Source organism: Caenorhabditis remanei, chromosome III (assembly GCF_010183535.1).
Source record: "Caenorhabditis remanei strain PX506 chromosome III, whole genome shotgun sequence".
NCBI lineage: Eukaryota > Metazoa > Nematoda > Chromadorea > Rhabditida > Rhabditidae > Caenorhabditis > Caenorhabditis remanei.
In genome coordinates, this window is record NC_071330.1 from 11959367 (window position 1) to 11979927 (window position 20561).

Below are 20561 nucleotides of genomic sequence, written 5' to 3' on the forward strand. Positions count from 1 at the left end.
TAACAGTTTCATACATCATTTCTGCCAGACAAAATGAAACAGATGTCAGCTGTTTTTTTCAATGTCTGACATAGCTTCTAATCAAATTGAAAGTTATAAAATTAAAACAACGTTTTTTCTTGGAAAAACAAAAAACAAACATGTGTCACATTTTTTCGTGAATTAGATTTTAGATTTCTCACCCCGGGACAAACAGACACACAGACAGACCTACCTGGCATCATCATTTTTGCTGCCGAAGAAAGTGCAAACGTGGCAGAAGTATTGTTTGGTTGGAAGTTGTTCATGGTTAGTTAGTGTTTTGGATATCAGGAAGAAAAATAATGAAGGGGGAAAGGAAAAAGGAATAACAATCTCAGACAGCTCTCTGTTTGTTGGCCACTGGCTCCGAAGATATTAATTGAATATAAATTAAAAAGGAAGAAGAAGAGAATATAATGAGAAGAATAGTAATAGTAGAGACACCCCGATTGGCCCGAGACGCGGAAGATTCTAGAAAAGGACCTCTTTTCAGAAAAATGAAAAGGTGGAGGTGTCTCCCGCTGTGAGAACAAGCTGCTAGAGACCGCCCTTCTTCCTTTTGTAAGTTTCTAAAGAAACCTTTTTCTTATTTTTTGCAAAAAAAATTCCGCGAAGATTTATGAACTGAAACGGAAGTGTGTGTCATAGGAATTGACTGAGGTCAATTGGTTCCGGGAACATTTTGTAAATTGGATTGGATTGAAGGCCAAAAGATTCTTTGAACTCAAAAAAAATTGGATATGAAAGAAAGAAAGAGAATACAAGTCTGTAGAATAATTGAAAAGGGGGAAGGCGCTCAGATGGTCGAGGCGGGATTGCTCCGGTCACAGATTTTAAGACTGGACATGCTGATCAGATCGTTGAAAAAAAAGGGTGTCTAATAGCTCGGCACAGTTCTTACAACTGCGCTCCACCGAAATGCCCTTGAAAAATGTATATATTTCTGTGAGTCTCTCAATATGACACGCTATTTCCTTCGATTTCGGTAGAGCGCGATTGTAAGAAGCGTATAGTGCTAATAACATGGCTATGGTTCATTCGAGAACTATACATTTTGAAACCGAGACGTTTCAAAACCGAGTCGTTTAGAAACCATGAAGTTTGAGTTTTTACAAAAGTTAGCATTTTTGAAATTGAGATTTTTACAGTAAATGCATATTCACCTACACTTAAGTTTGCCTAGCATTTAGGTTTTCAGATGTCTCGGTTTGGAAATTTCGTGTTTTGAAAGTAAAAAGCTTCCTAAAATCTAGAAGGAACCTATTTGATTTGAAAGTTGAAAATATTGTGATTGAACCTGTTTTCAAACTTTAGCCATGATCAAAATGAACCGAGACACAAGCGCTTCAGTCGGGAATTTTATGAAGCTTATATCAGGACGGCACGCTTCTTACAACCGTGCTCTACCGAAACCTAAGAAAATTGTGTGCGAAATTGAGAGTCTCAGAGAAAAAGAGACATTCTTCAAGGGCATTTCGGTGGGCCGCAGTTGTAAGAACAGTGCTGAGGAAATATCATTTTGTTTTTCCTTAAAAATTCCAAAATCGTTTCCGTACTTGTTTAAAATCCTTTCCCCATATTCCAAAGTTTAAATTCTGATGATCACAGATTCGTTTTCTCTTTTCTCTTTTTTTCTGACTTCATATTATGTCATTTTTATTCACTTTTTCGCTCACTCTCTATTCAATTATCTTCTTATGAGGATAGCACATTCTAGTGGTCAATGAACATTCTTAGTAGGGGGTCCATTTTTTCTTTTCCAATGAGAAAAATCCGAAAGAATAGGCATTTAACTTCCCAAGAACAACTTCCTCATTCTTCATACTTCTGCACATTTGCTCTCGTTTTGTGGGGTTCTGTCTGTGTGTCGGTTTATCCTGAGAATGAACATTTAGAAAACGAAACAACAAGGGGAACGCTTGAACGAATTCCAACATCTCCAGAAAAAATCACCAGATTTTTTTTGGCTGTCCCATATTTCAGAAGTGAAATATATCCGTTTCGAAACATTGATTTATTTATCTCACCGCCTTTCAGCACGCCGTTTTCTGATTTTTCCGAAATTTTTATCCCAAAAAACTCACATAGTTGAGACATTTTTCACGGGGCGTCCAGAATGTTAAGCGGTTTTATTTCTTTGTCAAAAAAGTGTAACAAGCAAAACCAAATGACAAGAAAAATGACTGATGGGATGGGAAGGGAACACATAAAGAAAAGAAAAACATTTACACAAGAGAAGACAAATGATGATAGCAATTTTATTTTATTGGGGGTCAAATTGTTCATCTTTTTGTTTTTTTTTTCCGTTTGTCTTGAGAGTTAATGGGGCAAGACCAGGGGGGTAATGAGGCGATTTTGATTGATACAACTTGAAAGAAAAACGCGCCGAAGGAACACCAGCCAATTTTTGAATTGAGAGTTTTTTAGGCCGACCTACCAGAAAGTGGGCGGAGCTTTTATAGATAGGAACACCAAGTTAGCTAATCAAATATGTATAAAAAGTGATCAGAGGTGAAAAACAAAAAAACACTTTTAAAAATATATATATAAGTTTTGCTGAAATTTATTTGTTTTTCGGATTAGAGTAGGAGGTTCGAAAACACGATAAACTGAGCTGATATTGTGAGGATTCTGAATATTTTTTTATAGTCACAATTAGAAAACGTCAGAATTTAAGATTCCCGGTCATATCACTTATTGCTGAAAACTTTGAAACACTACCTACAGAACCGCTCAAAAGGTTATCAACTTTGGCTATTTTCTGTCGAAAATTACCAAATTTAACAGTGTATTTCGGTGTCACCTGATTATCTGACAAACTTTATTTTGTATGAGTTGGGCAGAGCAAAAATAGCACATCATTTTTGTAGTTGATCATTTTTAGTAGGGACACTATTTTGAAAGTTACAGGTAATCAAAACCTTTTCTTCCTGAAACCGACTAATTTCAGTGCGTATTAGCGAAATTTTCGTGGATTTCACTTTGACAACCTGTAACTTTCAAGATGGTATCCCTACAAAAAATGGTCTACTACAAAAATGGTTTTCTGGTTTTGCTCTGTCCGTCCCATACAAAATATAAATTGTCGGACAATCAGGTGACACCGAAATACACTCTCAAAGTTAGACATTTTCCACTGAAACAGCAAAAGTTGATCATTTGCAACACAAATCATTCAAGACCTTTCGCAAGATCTTGAGTACAATTTTTGGGAAACTCTGTCTATTTTTTAAACAGGGTGAAAGTCACAAATACTTTTTTTCAAAATTCAAAAAGTACAGTCAAGTTGATGCCAATGGGAAGGGATGTTCCATAGGTTGAAACTGAAGATTCAGCAACCCGGCGGAGCGGTAACCCAGAGACTCCGGACTGATGGAAATGACAGAAAGTGATGGTGTTTATATAGTGGAGGCTTATTGAGCGACCGACATTTTTTGATAAAATTGTGAAACGGTCATGTCTTATCAAACCATCAGTTTGTTTCTAATATCATGTTAGCAGGCACTCAATATAAAAAATATGTACATTATGCAATTTCCGGAAGACCTTGTCTATTCTGTAGGCAGGGTGAAAATCAGAGGGACTATTTTCAATTTAAAAATGTAAGCTAAATTCCACAGAAAACAAAAAAAACGATAGAAGTGAGAAATAGAGAAGACGAAGGTCGACTTGCGGACAAGCGCTCTCCCCTCCCCTAACAAGACAAAAAAACCCGAGAAAAAGATGAGAAGACCCTTCTAAAAATGTTCCGACGGAACATTTTGGGGGTTTTTTAAGAGTTTGATTGATAGGACGAAACGGATGTGGAGAGTTGGGTCAAAAATGACACCATTTTTGAGGAAAAGTGGAGGAGTGGGAGAAATATTTGGTCTTTTTGCTCTCTCTTTTTCTTTTTGGAGTCAGATTTTGACATGTTTCTTTTTTACTATGTCTACTAGAGGAGAGGAGATAGTTTTGAAGTTCGTTAATAAAATTTAGGACTCAGAATTTGATGTTTAGAATTTGAACTCTATAGAAATTGATTAGAATCTTTCTAAAAAGTTTAAAAAATGAAATTCCGAATAGGTCAAATTTTAAGATGTTGAATCCAAAACTCATAAATCCAAAATTCAACTGGATTCCGAAAATCTTTGCCCAGTACTGTTCAGATTAGTCCAGAGCTCAAAATTCATAGTTCAAAGCTTGGAAATCAGATCTGGAAATCATCCTTTATCTCAAAAACTAGACATTGAAAATTCAAATATTCAATTCAAAAAAAAAAAAGTTCAGAATCTAGAAACTCAAATCTTAAATTACTCATCTTAAAATCATTTCGAATACTATAATGAGAACCATGGACTTCTGAAATTTCAACTGAAAGTTTGAAAATTCTTTTCTATCTGAATTCCAGATCTCTGAGACTTCTTTCTACACGCTATGATCTTAGATTCTCAATTTTAGACTCCAAAATTCAGAAACCAAACTGCCCACACCTCCCGAAAAACATATAAATCTTCTAAATTAACTAGCACGACACCACCGAAAATGACCAGAAAAACATGAAATAAGGAAGAAGAAGCTGACGGAAAGAAAAACTAACAAATTGATTCCATGATTTATTCTCAATGACGAAAAAAAAAGAAGGCAGACTAAGAAAAAACTTTGTTTTTTATTTATAAGAAGATGGAATGAAGAAGAATGTCTGTGACGACATTCGAACGGAATTACTCGAAAAAGTTTGTGGGAGGAAATGGAGTAAGATTGAAAAGAAATTACTGAAATTTCAGGAATAGAAGAAAATTTAAGTTTTCAGTCCGTTTAAATGGAAGATACATAGACAAGAGAGTTGTTTTCTGAATAGTGGGAACCAAGGTCATAATTGTTTTTTTTCTGGCTTAAATTTTTTGCTTTTCTAATTAAAAAATTTAGCTTTAAAAGTTAATAAATCTCAAAAAATGTTCGGGGACTAGCTTTCCACAATTTGAATTTCCAGGTAACATATATTTGTTGGTTTCAGAATATTTTCAAATCGTGTTCAGAGGCTTTCTGAAAAGTTGATATTATTTCTATATCACGCTAACCTTGGTTTAATATTAATATTTCTAACCATTCACAAATAATCAAGTATTAGGATGGCACGCTTCTTACAACAGCGCTCTACCGAACCTAAGAAAACTGTGTGCAAAACTGAGAGACCTAGAGAAAAAAAGACATTTTTCAACGCTATTTTGGTGGAGCGCATTTGTAAGAACTGTGCCCAGCAAATAAAGCTCTTATATTTATTTACCGAAACAGTTGGAGACTAGCTTTCCACAATTTGTATTTCTAGGCCATCCCATGCATAAACAAACCACAGTATACCAAAACAAAACAGAAACTTTCTGGAGAAAACTGAAAAATAATGACAGATGGACGGACACTGGACACCACCAAGTAATCCTGTGTTTTTTCTGGTAAAACATGTACGAAAAAGGATCAGTTTAATGTGTCTTTTCCCCTTCTTCCCACCCACTTTTCTTCGACAAAAGTTCATCGCCGCTTCTCCTACTTCAACCAGAATTCTCAAGTTACAATTTTTCTTTTTCTTCCCCTCCCGATAAGAGACTCACACGAATTCACATTGTTGGTGCCCATTAGAAGGTCGGATTGTCCAACGGATAGTTTGAAACGGAGCAGTTTGACAGGCGGGGGGAGAGATGAAGTAGAGACAAGAAGATTCACTTGGAGCAAAAAGACAAGCGAAGAGATGAAACACGTGTATGCCAGATGACACATACACACACTCGGAATGCATATTTTGAAGAAAAAGAAGAGATTTTTGAGTTGAGAGATTTCGAGAGAAAGGATGGATCTGGAAATGGCATATTTATGAAGTCTAGAGGGTGTTATGAGACAAGGTGTCAAACGCCAATCATCCAAGTTCAACGGGAGGACAGGTATGTGAACGGCAAGGGCAGTGATGGGCTAGAAGATTGGAGTAATCAATTGTTTTATAAGATTAGATTACCTGAAAATCATGGACTCATACATAAAGTACCATACAGTAAGATATACAGTAGCGAGCATAAGTGAGTATACCTCCATACTTTCATGTGTATCTCAGCTGAAACAAGTCCGTTTTGCATAAACTTTTTTTTCAAAGATAGCTGAAGTATCCAGTAAAATTGACATAAGTTTTTTGTTTGAGGTGATCAGCTGATTTTTAAGATTATTGATTTTTCCTGATCTTGGTTTGAAAATCCGGAAAAAAACTTTTTATTTTTGAACTGGACCCTATGATTTTTTGAGTTGAAAATGTTGAGTAACGTTTATAAAAACAAAATATATTGTAGGAATGCTTCTGTAAATTTTGAACATCGTGCTACAGCTCCAGAAGCCCAAAATGATACGTTTAGCTAAATCGTCATAACTCATCGAAAAATGGTTCAAATTGGTTGAAAATTGCAGGAAAAGATGCGTATTATGTTTATTAACAATCTTATAATTAGAAATAATGTTTTTGAAAAAAAAAATGTCCGAATTTTTTTCACTCGAAAAATTTTGGTTTCCAACTTTTGCCCAATTTTTGATGTTTTTTGATTATAAAACAGTAACGATTCGCAGTGAATTTTACATGAAACATCAAATTCACATTTTCATTAATTTAATTACAGGAGTTTCGTAATCAAAAAACATGAAAAATTGGGCAAAAGTTGGAAACCAAAATTTTTCGAGTGAAAAAAATTCGAAAATTATAAAATTAAATTATAAAATTGTTGATCAACATAATACGCATCTTTTCCTGCAATTTTCAACTATTAGGTTGAGTCATAAGTTTCTTTCTTTTTTGAGATGATTTTTGACGCGCGATTTCTCGAAAGCTAATAACTCACATAATGATAAATATAATTGGTCAGTACTTATAACTCATTGTGATTCTACCTGTGACTTGACGTCCGCCACCTGCTTAATCTCAGCCGTAGACAAGTTAAAACACTTGAGGAACCCTTTTTTGGTACAATTTTTCAACTTCATTTTTTTCCTATAAAATGTTGACGAGGATGTGTGAGCTATTCAGAATTAAAACAAGCAAGAACAGTTATGTATAAAAAATTAATAAAGATATTTGAACTAAACAACGATGGTTTAATGCGGGTCTTTGAAGAAAGGTGACCATAAGTAATTTTGAGAGGTGCGAGTATTTTCGATTTTTCTTCAACTCTAGATAAGGAAATCAGTGGAAATGTTTATTATTGAATAGAGTAGACATTGATGTTTTTAAATTTACTTTGTTTCGGATATTCACACTATTTGTCTTTTTTCGCAAGAAGCCCGAAGTCAACATCATCAAATTCACGTGATTTTTGAGTTTGATGAAGCCTACTGCTCGTACTTTTGAATCAATCCACTAGATCTTTTGCACAATTTTAGAACAATGTATCTACTGTTGATTACTTGTAACAAAATATTTCAGACTTGTTCGTGATCGTTGAAAAGAGACCTAGACTTCACTCAGGTCTACTTTACTAATATTCTCAAAAATGTGAACATCTTAACAATCACATCAATCAAGTTTTATCACTTATTCGAATGACTTTGGTATACAGTTTTTTGTTGCATAACTTGTTTATGTTACTGTCTAACTTTTACAAATAGTTTGATATTAATGCTCTCTTCAGTATTTTATTAATCGACTTAAACCCAGGAGAACATTGTTTTCTCATACCTGTCGGTCGTCTGATCATAAATTCTTTATCTTGGAGAGTTTTATCCAAAACTGAATTGTTATAACAAGACAAAGTCTTTCTTTATAAATACCACTCGTTTCCTCATGAAAATTTCAGAATTTTGATATAAATCCGACTAGAATCAAAAACCCTTTCAAAATAGGAATTTGATTAGAGACAGAAAAAAACTGTCGTTTTCACGAGTGAACAGTCTGTGCACTAACTTGAAACATTTTTTGTTAGCCACTGAAAAAGTTATTATAATGCAAAAAAGTTTGGGTCGATAAACAATCAGAGTACTTAGAAACGGGAAGTCAAAGTTCAACCCCAAAAAAAGAAAGACACTTATGACCCAACCTAATAATTTGAACCATTTTTCGATGAGTTATGACGATTTAGCTAAACGTATCATTTTGGGCTTCTGGAGCTGTAGCACGATGTTCAAAATTTACAGAAGCATTCCTACAATATACTTTGTTCTTATATACGTTACTCAACATTTTCAACTCAAAAAATCATAGGGTCCAGTTCAAAAATAAAAAGTTTTTTTCCGGATTTTCAAATCAAGATCAGGAAAAATCAATAATCTTAAAAATCAGCTGATCACCTCAAACAAAAAACTTATGTCAATTTTACTGGATACTTCAGCTATCTTTGAAAAAAAAGTTTATGCAAAACGGACTTGTTTTAGCTGAGATACACATGAAAGTATGCAGGTGTACTCACTAATGCTCGCTACTGTACAATTTGGCCATTTTCAGGGGAAAATGTCCAAGTTTGGGAGTGTGTCATGGTAATACTGATTGTCCCATTAAGTTGGCTTTTAATGAACCACACAGATCAAAAGTAGAGCTACATTTTTATAGTTGACAAGTTTTTCTTACGGGTACTCCCTAGCAAATTACATATTGACAAAGTGATCTCTCCCTCAAATCGACCAATTTCAATGCAAAATAGCGCGATTCGTCTTAAAATGGCCATACCTCTCTAGGGAGCGCCCGTACAAAAAAGTTGACAACTACAAAAATGTAGCTCTACTTTTGATCTGTGTGATTCATTAAAAGTCAACTTGATGGGACAATCAGTATTACCATGACACACTATCAAATTTGGACAATTTCACCTGAAAACGGCCAAATCCCATAACCTTTTTAAAGTTACTGTAACCCAATTTCTGTAAAAGCGCGGTCTAGAAAACAAACCACCAAAAATTTTATACATAGTCTAGTTCAAGATATTTTTGAAGAGCCTAGAAACCGAATCTAGAAAACCTAGTCCCTCTGAAACAGATACTCGGAAAAACATAGATAGACCACTTGCTAAAATAAAAAACACAACAAGAGTTTCAAATAAAAATATTCATTCTATTATACAAGTACAAGAAACAATCAATATGGTTCTTTTTATGCCGCCTTCTTGGCCTTCTTTGATTCTTTCGTCTTCTTAGACTTTACCGAGTTCTTGGGTCCTTTTTTACTTCCTTTTTTGGACTGTTTCTTGGATTTCAGTGACTTTTTCAACTTCTTTGACTTTTCCTTTGCTTCTGGAACAAGTGCCATCGCAGCTTCAGCCGATGGTCTCTCATCTGAAGTCTTCTCCATTGCACCTTCAGTAACTGTCGTCTTCGATGCCGAACGTTTTGGTTTCTTTCTTTTTGCTTCTTCCTCTTCTTCTTTTTCTTTTTCCTCTTCTTCTTCTAATCTCTTTTCTTCCATCAATTTCCATTCAAAAACAGTTCCATCATCTCCAACTTCCTTTTCCTTTTCTAGTGCTTGCTCTTTAGCTTTAACCAATTCGTCATTGAATTCCTTGACCAAATTATCTAGAATTGCTTTGTTATACGCCTTCTTTTTCCATTTCCCAATGGTGTCGAACACAGAGTAGTTATGGAGGTTCGCGTAAATGTATTGAATCTTATCAAACGATGGAATTGTCTTCAGTCCCATCTCCGTAATCATGTACAAACCGACAGATAGAAGCACGTAGAGAACTTGCGTTGGGGTTGAAACCGCTCCATAACGACAAGCACGAACATCACAGATAACTAAAAATATTCAAATTTTTCATTCGGAAATCAGTCAACTTACGATCAAAGATGCCTCTGAATCGTTTTGTTTTGACCATCCACATTCCATACTTTATTGCAACCAATGTACCAGACCGACCGGTGCCATTTGAGCAGTGAACCAAGATAGGTCCCTGAAAAAGTATAGTGTACGAGTGTACATAAAACAATGCCTGCTATTCATAGACACCTCAAAAAAACTGACCTTATACCTTTCCACAAACTGAATCATTTCTACGCCGTGCTTCAGAGTTGAGGGGGCCCAATTATTGCTCCATCCCGAAAATTGGAGTATATCCGTTGTGTGTTCAATCGGAGCGCCATCAGCTCCAACTCCACGAATAGTGATTGTATACAGAGTGTAATTCTCGTTGTCAGTGAACCCGGGCACATCTTTCGTGATTTTGTCTGTCGTCACAGTCAAATTTTTGAAACGAAATCGCTCTCCAACAGTCTCCGAGAAGTATTCCGCACAGCTTCTATATTCTAAAATTGAAGCTATAACAATTGCGGAGTAGTCATGTTTAACATACTAAATACGCACAGCATCAGTGAGATTCGAACTTTTCTTTGTAAAATAAATGCCAAATGCTTTGCGATCGTCGAGTCTTTTGGGTCAGAACTGCTCACGCTTTCACTACCATCCGATGGAGCTTGGAACATCATATAAGTTTTCTTTCCTATTTTCATGGCATTCCCGTTAATGAAATCTGTTTCAAAACCCTGAACTTTCAGTGCTGTTTTTCCATGAACAAAGTACGTCGAGCTTCTGAAAAAAAAGCAATGCAAATCTAGATTTTATACGAACTCACCGTGTTTCCTTCGGCGCACATATGTCGTCTCGTGTGATATTTTTTGCACATTGAAGTCTCAGATCTTCAAGTTCAGTTTTTAGTGCAGCATCAAACGACATATAGGTACTTAAACTTTTTTCGAATTGAAAAACCATTGATATCAGCATGCTATAAATGTTCTCTTCTATAATTGTTCCTGAAAAAATATGACATTTTCTCTTTCTAGCTTAGCTGACAACTCACTTTGAGGTCTAACTACTTCCGTTTTTACGACTTCTGGAGCAACAACTTCTGGAGCAACAACTTCTGGTTCCACCTTTTCGTCTTTCTTCGATGGCTCTCTTGCATCCACTTCAGAAGGCAATCGATCGTTGGAAGGTGCAGGAGTAGCTACAATTTCTCTGGCAGTGGCAAGGGCATCTGAAGAAGCACCGGGTGCAACATCGTTGTTCCCCCTGGCGTTCTCATTGTTTTGCTCTTGATCATTGTTGATCTTCTTCTTCTGTTCCTCTTCTTGTTTCCGGAGTTTTTCCTTTTCTTCTTTATCTTTTTTATCTGCTTCCTCTTTTTGTTTTCTCTTTCTCTCCTCTTCATCATCATCTGGAGGTGGAGCTTTTTTGATGCAGCAGCAATAAACCAAGGCACCAAATCCTCCTAAACCTCCAATAACTACTAGACTCAGACCGATATACCTGAAATGAGTATAAGATTTAAATGAAAGAAATCATAAAATAAAGTCTCACATTGCTATCGTGCCGATCGAAATTGCCTCAGTCGTGGGAATCACAGTAGACGTCACTATCTGTATCATCATTGAAGCGATTGTTGTGACAACTGGTGACTGATTCGGGGGCTGGGAAGGAGCAGGAGTTGGGGCAGGGCTTGGAATCGTTACAGAAGCAGAAGCCATCGTTGCACCATATGTTGCGAAAAAGGTATCCAAGTGTCCGAGTGACGTGGCAGCTGGTTGGAATCCAGAAAAGTCCAGATTCAATCCATCGAGGAGACCCATAACTTCGACTTCTTTTGCATATTTTGATGACGTGGCAACATTCAACGAATCAAGAGCCTCCTTAATAGAACTCACATCATCTGATATTCCATGTGGAAGTTGTTTAATCTTGCTGGCCGCTTCCATAACACTTGCACTTGTTTTGATGTCCGTGATTTTGGTGTTTCTCTTCTTCCGAAGATTCTGAATTGTGGCCACTGTATTCAAGAAGTCTTCAATACCTTTGTGAGTTTCAGTCATCGAGGCACGGAGAAGAGCCAACTTTTGAAAAGCCGTCTGATGTTGCTGACTCAATCCAACCGATTTTCCAGCCTCCACAATCCCAGAAATATCCTTGAAAAGTGCTTCCAAATCCGGCCATGAATTGTGAATCGAATTGATTGCTGCCAGTCCGCGAACACCGTTCCCCAAGTTCTTCGAAGCACTCTGAGCATCCGGAAACGATTCTTTTAGCGTCGTCACCTCTCGATCCATCACCTCCTTCATGTTTCCAGCAGATGTCAGAGCCGCCTCCATATTCGATTTTGAGCCAATTATAGCAGTAATCACTGGACTAGCATTGTCGATCTCATCTTTTGCGAAACGAACTTTCTGAAGAGTTTCCACTGATTTTTTGACCAGACCACCTTCCGTGTTGTGAAGACAAGTGAAGAACTGAATATAATTCGATTTAGAGATATCCGTGTGATAGTTGTCAATATTCACGAATTCACTCGAAATTTCAGCCAATTTGCCAGGAATCTCTTTAGTTGTTTCACTCAGATCGTTGAGATCAGTTTTCAATTTTTTCAACGCATTCCATGTTGAACCAAACGCAGACAATTTTTTGAGTTGATTCACAAAATTTTCAGCATCAGTTTTAGTTGGAACTCCTACTCGAACATTCTTGAAAGCGGATAGATCTCCAAGAACTTTCGCATATTCGAAATCACTCAACTTGCCCACCACATCGTTGAAAGTTCTGATTTTTCCAGACACAATATCTAGCTTCGATGAATCCGGAGTGTCTTGAACCAGCGAGTTACCACAAGAGGCTAACTGATCAACAACTGCTTCAACCTTTCCCAAATCTTCAGACTCACTGATCACACTCAGTAGCGCATCCACCAGCATCTGGACTGACTTCCGTTTTGATACATCTGCCAAAGGTTTCCACGACTTCTCAACATTCACTAAGGCATCTTTTATGTCTTCAAAGAACGAGAAGGCTTTGTTTAAACTAGTCGTGACGATGGAGCTTTCATCAATCCGTTTCACGATCCAATCATTCGAGATGTCCGCACCAAGTTTGTCAAGATCAACACTTCCTTTCGAAAATCCAGATGTGTACTCAAAAGATTGCTTCTTGAAACGATTCTGAGCCAATTGTTGGAGGGATTCGAAAACAGTTTTGACATTTTCCAAGGAGCCACGAGACGTCTGAATTTTCTTCAAGTTTTTCATTACTGATTCCTTGTAGCTCTGATAAATAGTTTTGCCTTCCAGCTGAGCACGAATTGTCTTCTCTTCATTCAGAATGTCGAGGAAAATGGTTCTTGGTTTCAGTTGTTTTGCAGCAGCCACAAGAGGAATAATGTCATTGAAGAGAGTTTGCATCGAGTTCTCCACTTGTTTCAGTTTCACACTTATTGTAGGTAATTCCACAACTGCATCGTTTGCTGTATCTTCGCTCATGCCGTTTGACCATTTATCAATATTTTTGAAATATAATTGTAGTGCAGAAGCTGCATCACTGATAGTCGAGATATCTTCAGAAATAGTCCAATTGATTGCAGTCACATTAATTAACTCTGCTTTGTATTCCTCTTTTTCAGAGAACTCCGTCAGATTCAGCATGAATTTCGACCTCAATCTCACTTTCTCAAAGTTGATCAATCGAGTTTCGGTAGCTATCACATCAACATCAGATTCCAGTTGTTTGTTAACATCTTCAATTCCAGTGATGGCACCATTGACAGCGGAAGAATCCATCGAAATAATGTCGTCAGGTTTCAACGATCCCATATGAAGAAGTTCCGAGATGACTTCATCGGCAGGAATCGATTCATCGTGAAGACCGATCTCCAGGGAAACACCGTTGCTGATACGAGCAAGTCTCTCCATGTTCTCCAGAATTGGCTGGAAGTTGCCTGGAAAAAAGAAAGAGTTAGTTGGTTGAAAAGAGATGCTGCAATTATCGTAACCACGATTTGGCGAATACTATGCAAACACGCTCTTAAATTTTAGCTAAATAATACGTGGTCTGCATTACGTGTCGGTGAACATTATGTTTTCCTTCAGGAATTTTTAGGATGTGTGAAAGAATTAAAATTCCACGTTTTTCTCATTAGAGCCTGTTCGAATTGGTAGCGCGCTCTACCGCAAGTTACATCGGCCCATTTCTTATTCCTCTTACCTTGTGAAGCACGAGGGCCACGTTTTTGGAGATGGAGATTGGGGGAATCATTTCCAGAGACGGTGTTAGAAGTCGTGACGATCAGAATGAGAATAGTCAGTATTTTCATAATTGATTTCGATTTGTTTTTCGTTTGCGCAAGATTTTTTGATCTCTGAAAAATAGGGAGCTCGGTTTGGGGAAAATACTCTGGAAAAGACGGGAACATACCTTTTTTCGAGAGTTTTTACTCTTGATCTTAGCGCCCATTGTGAAGTAGTCAAATCGATGCTTGGAGTTTCGATTGATACAGAGAGAATCGATTGAGTTTCAAACTGATTGGATTGGGAAGGGGGGAGATGAAAAGTGGGGTATTGGGGTATTGGGGAAAGGTCAGAGAACACGTGGAAAAATAATGATGACAAAAGAAAAATAGAAAGTTGGTAAAGGTCCACGTTGATAATTACACGTTGTTTGCAAATTTCATTTGTTTTTAAATTTTAAAATATAAATTCCACGTATCATGGTCTCCCACTCTGCGAGAAAGAAAAAAAACGTGAAGCCGATTTTTTTACGTTATAATTATAGCACTAAAATTTCCTGTTTTTTTTTAAATCATCGTTCTTGACCTGTAAGGAAGAAGGAGAAACAAGCTTTTATTGAGTATGTAGATCAAAAATAAAGCTTCATTTTTGTAATTGACAACATTTCTGTGCGATCTCATCTTAAGAAGTTATCAACCGGTAAAGTAATTTTTCCCAATCATTGACACTTTGAAAGATGTAGATTTTCGATCTGTATACTTTGATGGACTATAACTTTTCCGGAAAGATTGTACATAAAAGTTGTCAACTACAAAAAAAGATCTATACAAAATTGATGATGTGAGATAATCAGTGAGTCATAAATTTGACAATTTCATCGGCAAACTCCACATTCTTTATGACCAGTACTGTAACTTGACGGGCAAGACATTTGGACAGAAAAAAGACAAAAAGACAAAATCAGAAAAGAGAACCCAAAACCGAAGTATACAGGAGAACTTTTTTCGCTGTAGACTAATAGGAAAATAGACAGAGATCTAGAGATCTAGTCAAAATAAAAGTGAACTTCTTCATGGTTTTAAATTATAATCGTAATTCACAACTTCACGAAGGAAACAAAATATTCTGAAAGCCGGAGAACACAGTACTGTTAGAATACTTTTTTATTCAAACACATCAATACTATTATTTTTGATAATTGATGAAAAACAAGTTCAATATCTTTTTTACTATTTTCTTCACTTCTTCACCTTGATGTTCCCTTTTCCTTTCTCCATTTTCCCATAATTCGATTTCTTGTCAGGTCTTCTTCTTTTTGCATTCGCCGATTTCTGATTTTTGCTCCCACTCTTGCTCGCACTTTTTTGAATACTTTTGCTCGTTCCCTTGCTCATTTTACTATTCTTACTTCCCTTATTTTTCCTTTTTCCTTTTTGATTCTTGCTCATCTTACTACCGTTACTAGCCTTACTCTTACTTTCCGGTTTATTCCCTTTAGCTTCCTTATTCTGTTTTGTTTCCTCCTTTAGATCAACTTCTTTCTTTAGCTCTTCCTCATCCTCATCCTCTTCTACTCCTTCTCTTTTTCGTGTGTTGTTTCTTCTCAATGATCTCAACTGATCCAGCTCTTCTTGTGTCAATGTCATATTATTCGAGGCTAACATGTTCTTTTTTGACACCAGACAGAATTCTCGTATGGCTTCATCTTTATGCTGTCTATCCATATCTGACAATGTTTTTGGTGGTCTCTCTACTTCTTTCCACCCGTTCAGTTTGATATCTGGATGTTCAGATCGGTCTAGCATACACATATGATGGTATCTCATTCTATCAAACTCTTCTAGATATTCAATGTTTTCCTCATCCATCAGCACCTTCGCAATTGTGAGAATAACATAGGTGAGCTGTGCCACTGTTTGAATCGCACCAAAACGAATCGATCGAACTTCCTTGAGGACTGAAAATAAGAAACATCAATGAGCAATTGGAATAGCAAGTACGTACATGTCAACAGATCATTGTACTTAGTCGTTCTACACTTGTAAATACCATATTTGATTGCGAACAGAGTTCCAGCCGGGCCATAGCCATCATAACATTGGAGGATTATGTTTCTCTGAGAAACAATAATTAACGCTGAAATACTATGAACTCACAAACGTTCGATAAGTCACAATATTTTATGATTCCTTGAGCGACTGCCGGATTTTTTGGAGCACTTCGTCTCCCCCAATACGAGTAGGACAAAACTTCAAATAGGTGGATGGAGTTCGGGTTTTTACTGAAAAATAATTGTATAAACAATCGATAAAACAACTCAATCTCACCTGTTCGTCAATTTTAAAGTATAAATGGTGAATCCTGGAAGTGTTAAAAGACACAAAGGCAATGCCTTGTTCCCAGTTGTTTCGACGGTGTACCGTCCGGATACAACCTTTCCACCTTTTTTCGTCGAATAGCACCTGTGAGCTCCAGAAGATGGACATAAATTCACGAGTACTCCAACACTATGTTGCTCAATTAGAGCGCACTGGCTTTCTGTGCGAGTAACGAATATGAATAGGTGTTTCAAGAGATTGGTTGTAAAAATCACTTCTAACACAATCCACTCGATATTATTATCAAACTTCCAATAGTTCGCATTGATATAAGGATTATCAAAACCTGACAAGACTGGCATTGAATTTGGATGCGTCCAATAATTCAATATGCTGAAATATTCACCATATACATTACTTTTTATATAATTTCATTTACCGTCTATATTCACGGTTTTCCCACAGCTCGTTCATCAGAAATCCCTGGTTTTCATTCTTGTCACAAGCAATTAAATGATCGAGCAACCAATCATACGGAAATTTCTCATAACTAACCACAACATCTTTGAGTCTTGACGCCACGAAAAAGACCAAACTGAATTTATCTTCACCGACTAGAAATAAGTGCAACTATTAGTAGCGTGTAAGTTAACAAAAAACTCACTCTGTGTGTCATCCAATGGCAATTCATCGTCTTGTTGTATATTTTCATCATTAGACAGCTTTTCGATTCCTCCTCCTATAAAAAAACGATAATTGACATAGCAATGAGTTGCAACATCAGCTCACTTTGTGTTTTATCCAATGGAAGCAACTCTTCTTGCCGTTCTTGTTCTCCAGTCGGAGTTTTGCTTGTTGACGGAACCGACGGGTCAACGACAGTGGCCACTATTGGAGCGACTTGATCTTTTTTGACTTCTTTTGGAATAGCTTGAGCGAGTGGTTGAACTGCTTTCTCCGGTTCAGCTGAAACGGTGGGATCTGTCGGATTGTCACCTTTTTGTTGTAGTGGTAGTTGCTGTTCGACTTGATTTTTTGGATTCCTGCTTCCCACTGAATTGAGGTTTCTGTTTTCTCCAGCGGGTGGTGGCAGATTCTCATCTGGTCTTTCTTGATGTTGTTGGTCTTCTGGCAATCCCTGGTTTCTTTCGGCTGGATTGACTAGCGGTTGTGATGGTTCCTCGGGATGTGGGACGGTTGGAACTGGTGGCACTGGTGTTGGTATAATCGGAACATCCGGAGTGAACACGTCCGGGGCTGATTTCTTTCTACAGTAAAAGCACACACCACCAATGAAACATATTATACACACCAAAACGATGACAACGATCAGAATTCTGGAAAACAAAAATCGATTAGCTCGTGGAAACTTCGGAATGTTGTTATCGTAAACTTACATTACCCCAGTAGCCATTGCAGAAGTAGTGGTAGTTAGTTCCCTTATGAGCGACGCTTAGCAATCTCCTCCCAAATGTCCATGTACCATAGACGCATCATATTAATTCTCAAAACCTACTTTAAAATTGTAACCCACCAGTGTCATTTCCCCAATCTTGCCTTATATATAAAACCCGCGCTATCCCCCCGGTTCCCATATAGAATAGTACTTTGCGGTAAGAAAAACAATTCATTCCTTCATAAACACTTTTCGACCTGGGATAAAATCGTACCCTTCTTCCCTAAAACCGTAACCGAACAAACTTTTGCGTCTCGACTCCGCCAGCTTCCATTACAGACCATTTTTTTTTTTAAATTTGAGCGCTGGACTCTTTGCGGGTCCTATAGTTCATCTTACATATTTATTCACCCCTTCTTGTTGTATGTTCTTATAGATTTCGCCCATTTCTTTTTTTTTCTCTTTCGCACAACAAAAGATGAATAAATTATTATTATTAATACGATAGTCGTCGAGAAGAGTTCTGAAGATGGAGAAGACGCTGGTTCAGATGGAACCATCAATGGAGCCACAGATGGTGGAACAAACGTCATCGAGCCTACATAATCCAAAAAGAAAGTGTCCAGTGCTTCCAGTGATGACGGAGCGTCTTTCAATCCGAATTTCGAAAACTGAAGCTCTAATTTCTTCAGTGTATTCACAGATTTTTCTTCTTCTCCATACTTTTGTGACGTGGCAGTATTCAATTCTTTCATTGCTTCTAGGATACCACTCACATCTTCTGAAATATCTGGAATCTTGCTGGCGGCTATCAGAATTCCCCCGATTCCTTTGAAATCACTGTTTCCAGTGTTTCTTTTCCTTCGAATCCCCTCGATTCCATCCAAAATCTTCAAAAACTCATCGATTCCTACCATTGAGTGCTTTATGATGATCATCAATGTACTTGAATGAAATTTTTGGAACTGCATCAACAACGTTCGGAATGATAGTTTCCAAACTTCCAAGATCAGTTTGAAGCGTCTTCAACGAGTCAATGACAGTCTTGTATTCTTCATTGGATTCCATCTTTTGCAGGAACGTTCTAGCCATTTGAATCTGCTCATTTTCAGGTTTACCGGCGGTACTCAACCCATCCTTCATCGATGTCACACTTTTGAGTTTTTCAATGTAATTCAAAGATCTGAGTTGATCCAAATCCGTATTAAGCTCGCCAATCACATCTCCAACTTTCTTGAGACCTTCAAACTTGACTCCTGGAAACCCGGTACTGGGATTATCGCATTCTCTGAACTCTCCAATCTTTGTCTTGATCACTTGCGATATTCCAGACAGATGATTAGCTTCTTTCTGAATTACTCGAACTTGGTCATATCTCACAAGCAACTTGTCATCCTCTAACGGTTTCCACGCCAGCTCCACATTCTTCAATTCACCAATCAATTCATCCAAATAAGAGAAAGACTCTTTCAGGTTCTTCTCCACAACCGAGCCATTAGTCATCCGTTTCTGAATCCACTCGTCACCACAGTCATTCTTCAGCTTCTCCAAATCACTTCCTACATTTCCGAGTCCACACGTGTATTCACATGGCAATTCACGAGAATCCCTTCTATTCAGAATCAATTGGTCGATCGATGAGAACGCTGGTTCCGAGGTTGCAGACGTTTTTCCAAGATCGAATACATTGTCAAAGTTTTGATTGAAAGATTTCATCGGATCCTCTCGGTAGGTCAATACATTTGTAAGATTCTTTCTGAATTCACTTTCCAGACGAAGCATTTCAAAGAACTTGGAGGATTCTCTGAGTCTCTTCGCTTTTCCCAGAAGTACAACAAGTGGATCGAGAGTTGTGACCATTTTTTCCATTTCTCCCAAACTGTTCTCAATCATAGGAAAGGCAAGAAGAGCAGTCTTAACGTTCTGCACGTTCAGATCCTTCGCCTTGCTCTCAAATCCCAAGAAGATTCCGTTCAAGGAAGTCAATTCAGTTTTCAGCGAACTGATGTTGGCCTTATGGGCGTCCAGACCTTTCATCTCTCCCAAAAGTGTCTCATAATCCTTCCTTCCCGTGAAATTCTTAAAATCCTCCACCGAAAACGACTCCTTTCTTATATTTTCGAGGACAACCAATCGACTTTCGATAGCCGTCACACCATCGTCAGTTTTCCATTTCTTCGGTAAACTTGACAATTCACTAATAGCACTTTTAGCAGAATTCAATTGTGAGTCGACGAACTGGTTTGGTTTGAGGGATCCCATATGAAGGAGTTCCGAAATGACATTGTCGGTTGGGAAGGTTTCATCAATGAGACCTATTTCCAGAGAAATTCCATTAGAGATTCGAGAAAGTTTTTGTAAATTCTCGACAAGCGGAGAGAAATTATCTGGAAGAAAATTTTGATTGTTTGTTTGAGATAGAATCTGTACCTTGTGTCTGACGTTGAATACGAGAAGGTTGTACTTCAGATGCTATTATTCTGGTTGTCACAAGTAAGAACAACATTATTTGCATTGAAAATTGCGACTTTGGTAGTTTCCTCTTGCGCATATTTTTTTATTTTGGCTGAAATGATTGATATTTGATTGAATTTCTTATGAAAAAGGGGAGAACTTACCTGACTGAATATTCAGCGCTGAGCATCCTGATATAGCATGTTCAGTACTGATCATTTGGTCACAGGATAATCAGTAATGAGCATCCTTACGCCAGATATTCAGTACTGATTATCAGCAGTCCAGAACTTGAGGAGGAGTCCTAACAGCCCAGAATTGGTGAAATCCATGTTGAGCCCAGGAAATGAGGAGGAGTCCCCGATATGTCCACGAGGAGTTTCAGAACTTGAGGAGGA

The 20561-nt window shown here is 37.4% G+C and overlaps 3 protein-coding genes across 3 annotated transcripts; all 3 read right to left on the minus strand.

The window, feature by feature from the left end:
- Positions 1 to 9109: 9109 nt before the first annotated feature.
- GCK72_010907 (uncharacterized protein) lies at positions 9110 to 14221 on the minus strand (the record flags this gene model as incomplete). The annotated part of the gene is made up of 9 exons (XM_053728099.1): positions 9110 to 9750; positions 9794 to 9905; positions 9977 to 10257; positions 10305 to 10540; positions 10584 to 10761; positions 10809 to 11257; positions 11309 to 13706; positions 13973 to 14126; positions 14183 to 14221. The coding sequence occupies 9 exons, from the start codon at positions 14219 to 14221 to the stop codon at positions 9110 to 9112; spliced, it is 4488 nt and encodes a 1495-aa protein (XP_053587676.1).
- Positions 14222 to 15233: 1012 nt separating this feature from the next.
- Positions 15234 to 17727, minus strand: GCK72_010908 (uncharacterized protein; the record flags this gene model as incomplete). Its single annotated transcript, XM_053728100.1, has 8 exons — positions 15234 to 15952; positions 16000 to 16111; positions 16156 to 16276; positions 16323 to 16706; positions 16753 to 16927; positions 16978 to 17052; positions 17103 to 17650; positions 17711 to 17727. 8 exons carry the CDS (start codon positions 17725 to 17727, stop codon positions 15234 to 15236), a joined length of 2151 nt encoding a protein of 716 aa, XP_053587677.1.
- Positions 17728 to 18116: 389 nt separating this feature from the next.
- Positions 18117 to 20224, minus strand: GCK72_010909 (uncharacterized protein; the record flags this gene model as incomplete). The annotated part of the gene is made up of 3 exons (XM_053728101.1): positions 18117 to 18490; positions 18624 to 20096; positions 20140 to 20224. The coding sequence occupies 3 exons, from the start codon at positions 20222 to 20224 to the stop codon at positions 18117 to 18119; spliced, it is 1932 nt and encodes a 643-aa protein (XP_053587678.1).
- Between the last annotated feature and the right edge of the window lie 337 nt (positions 20225 to 20561).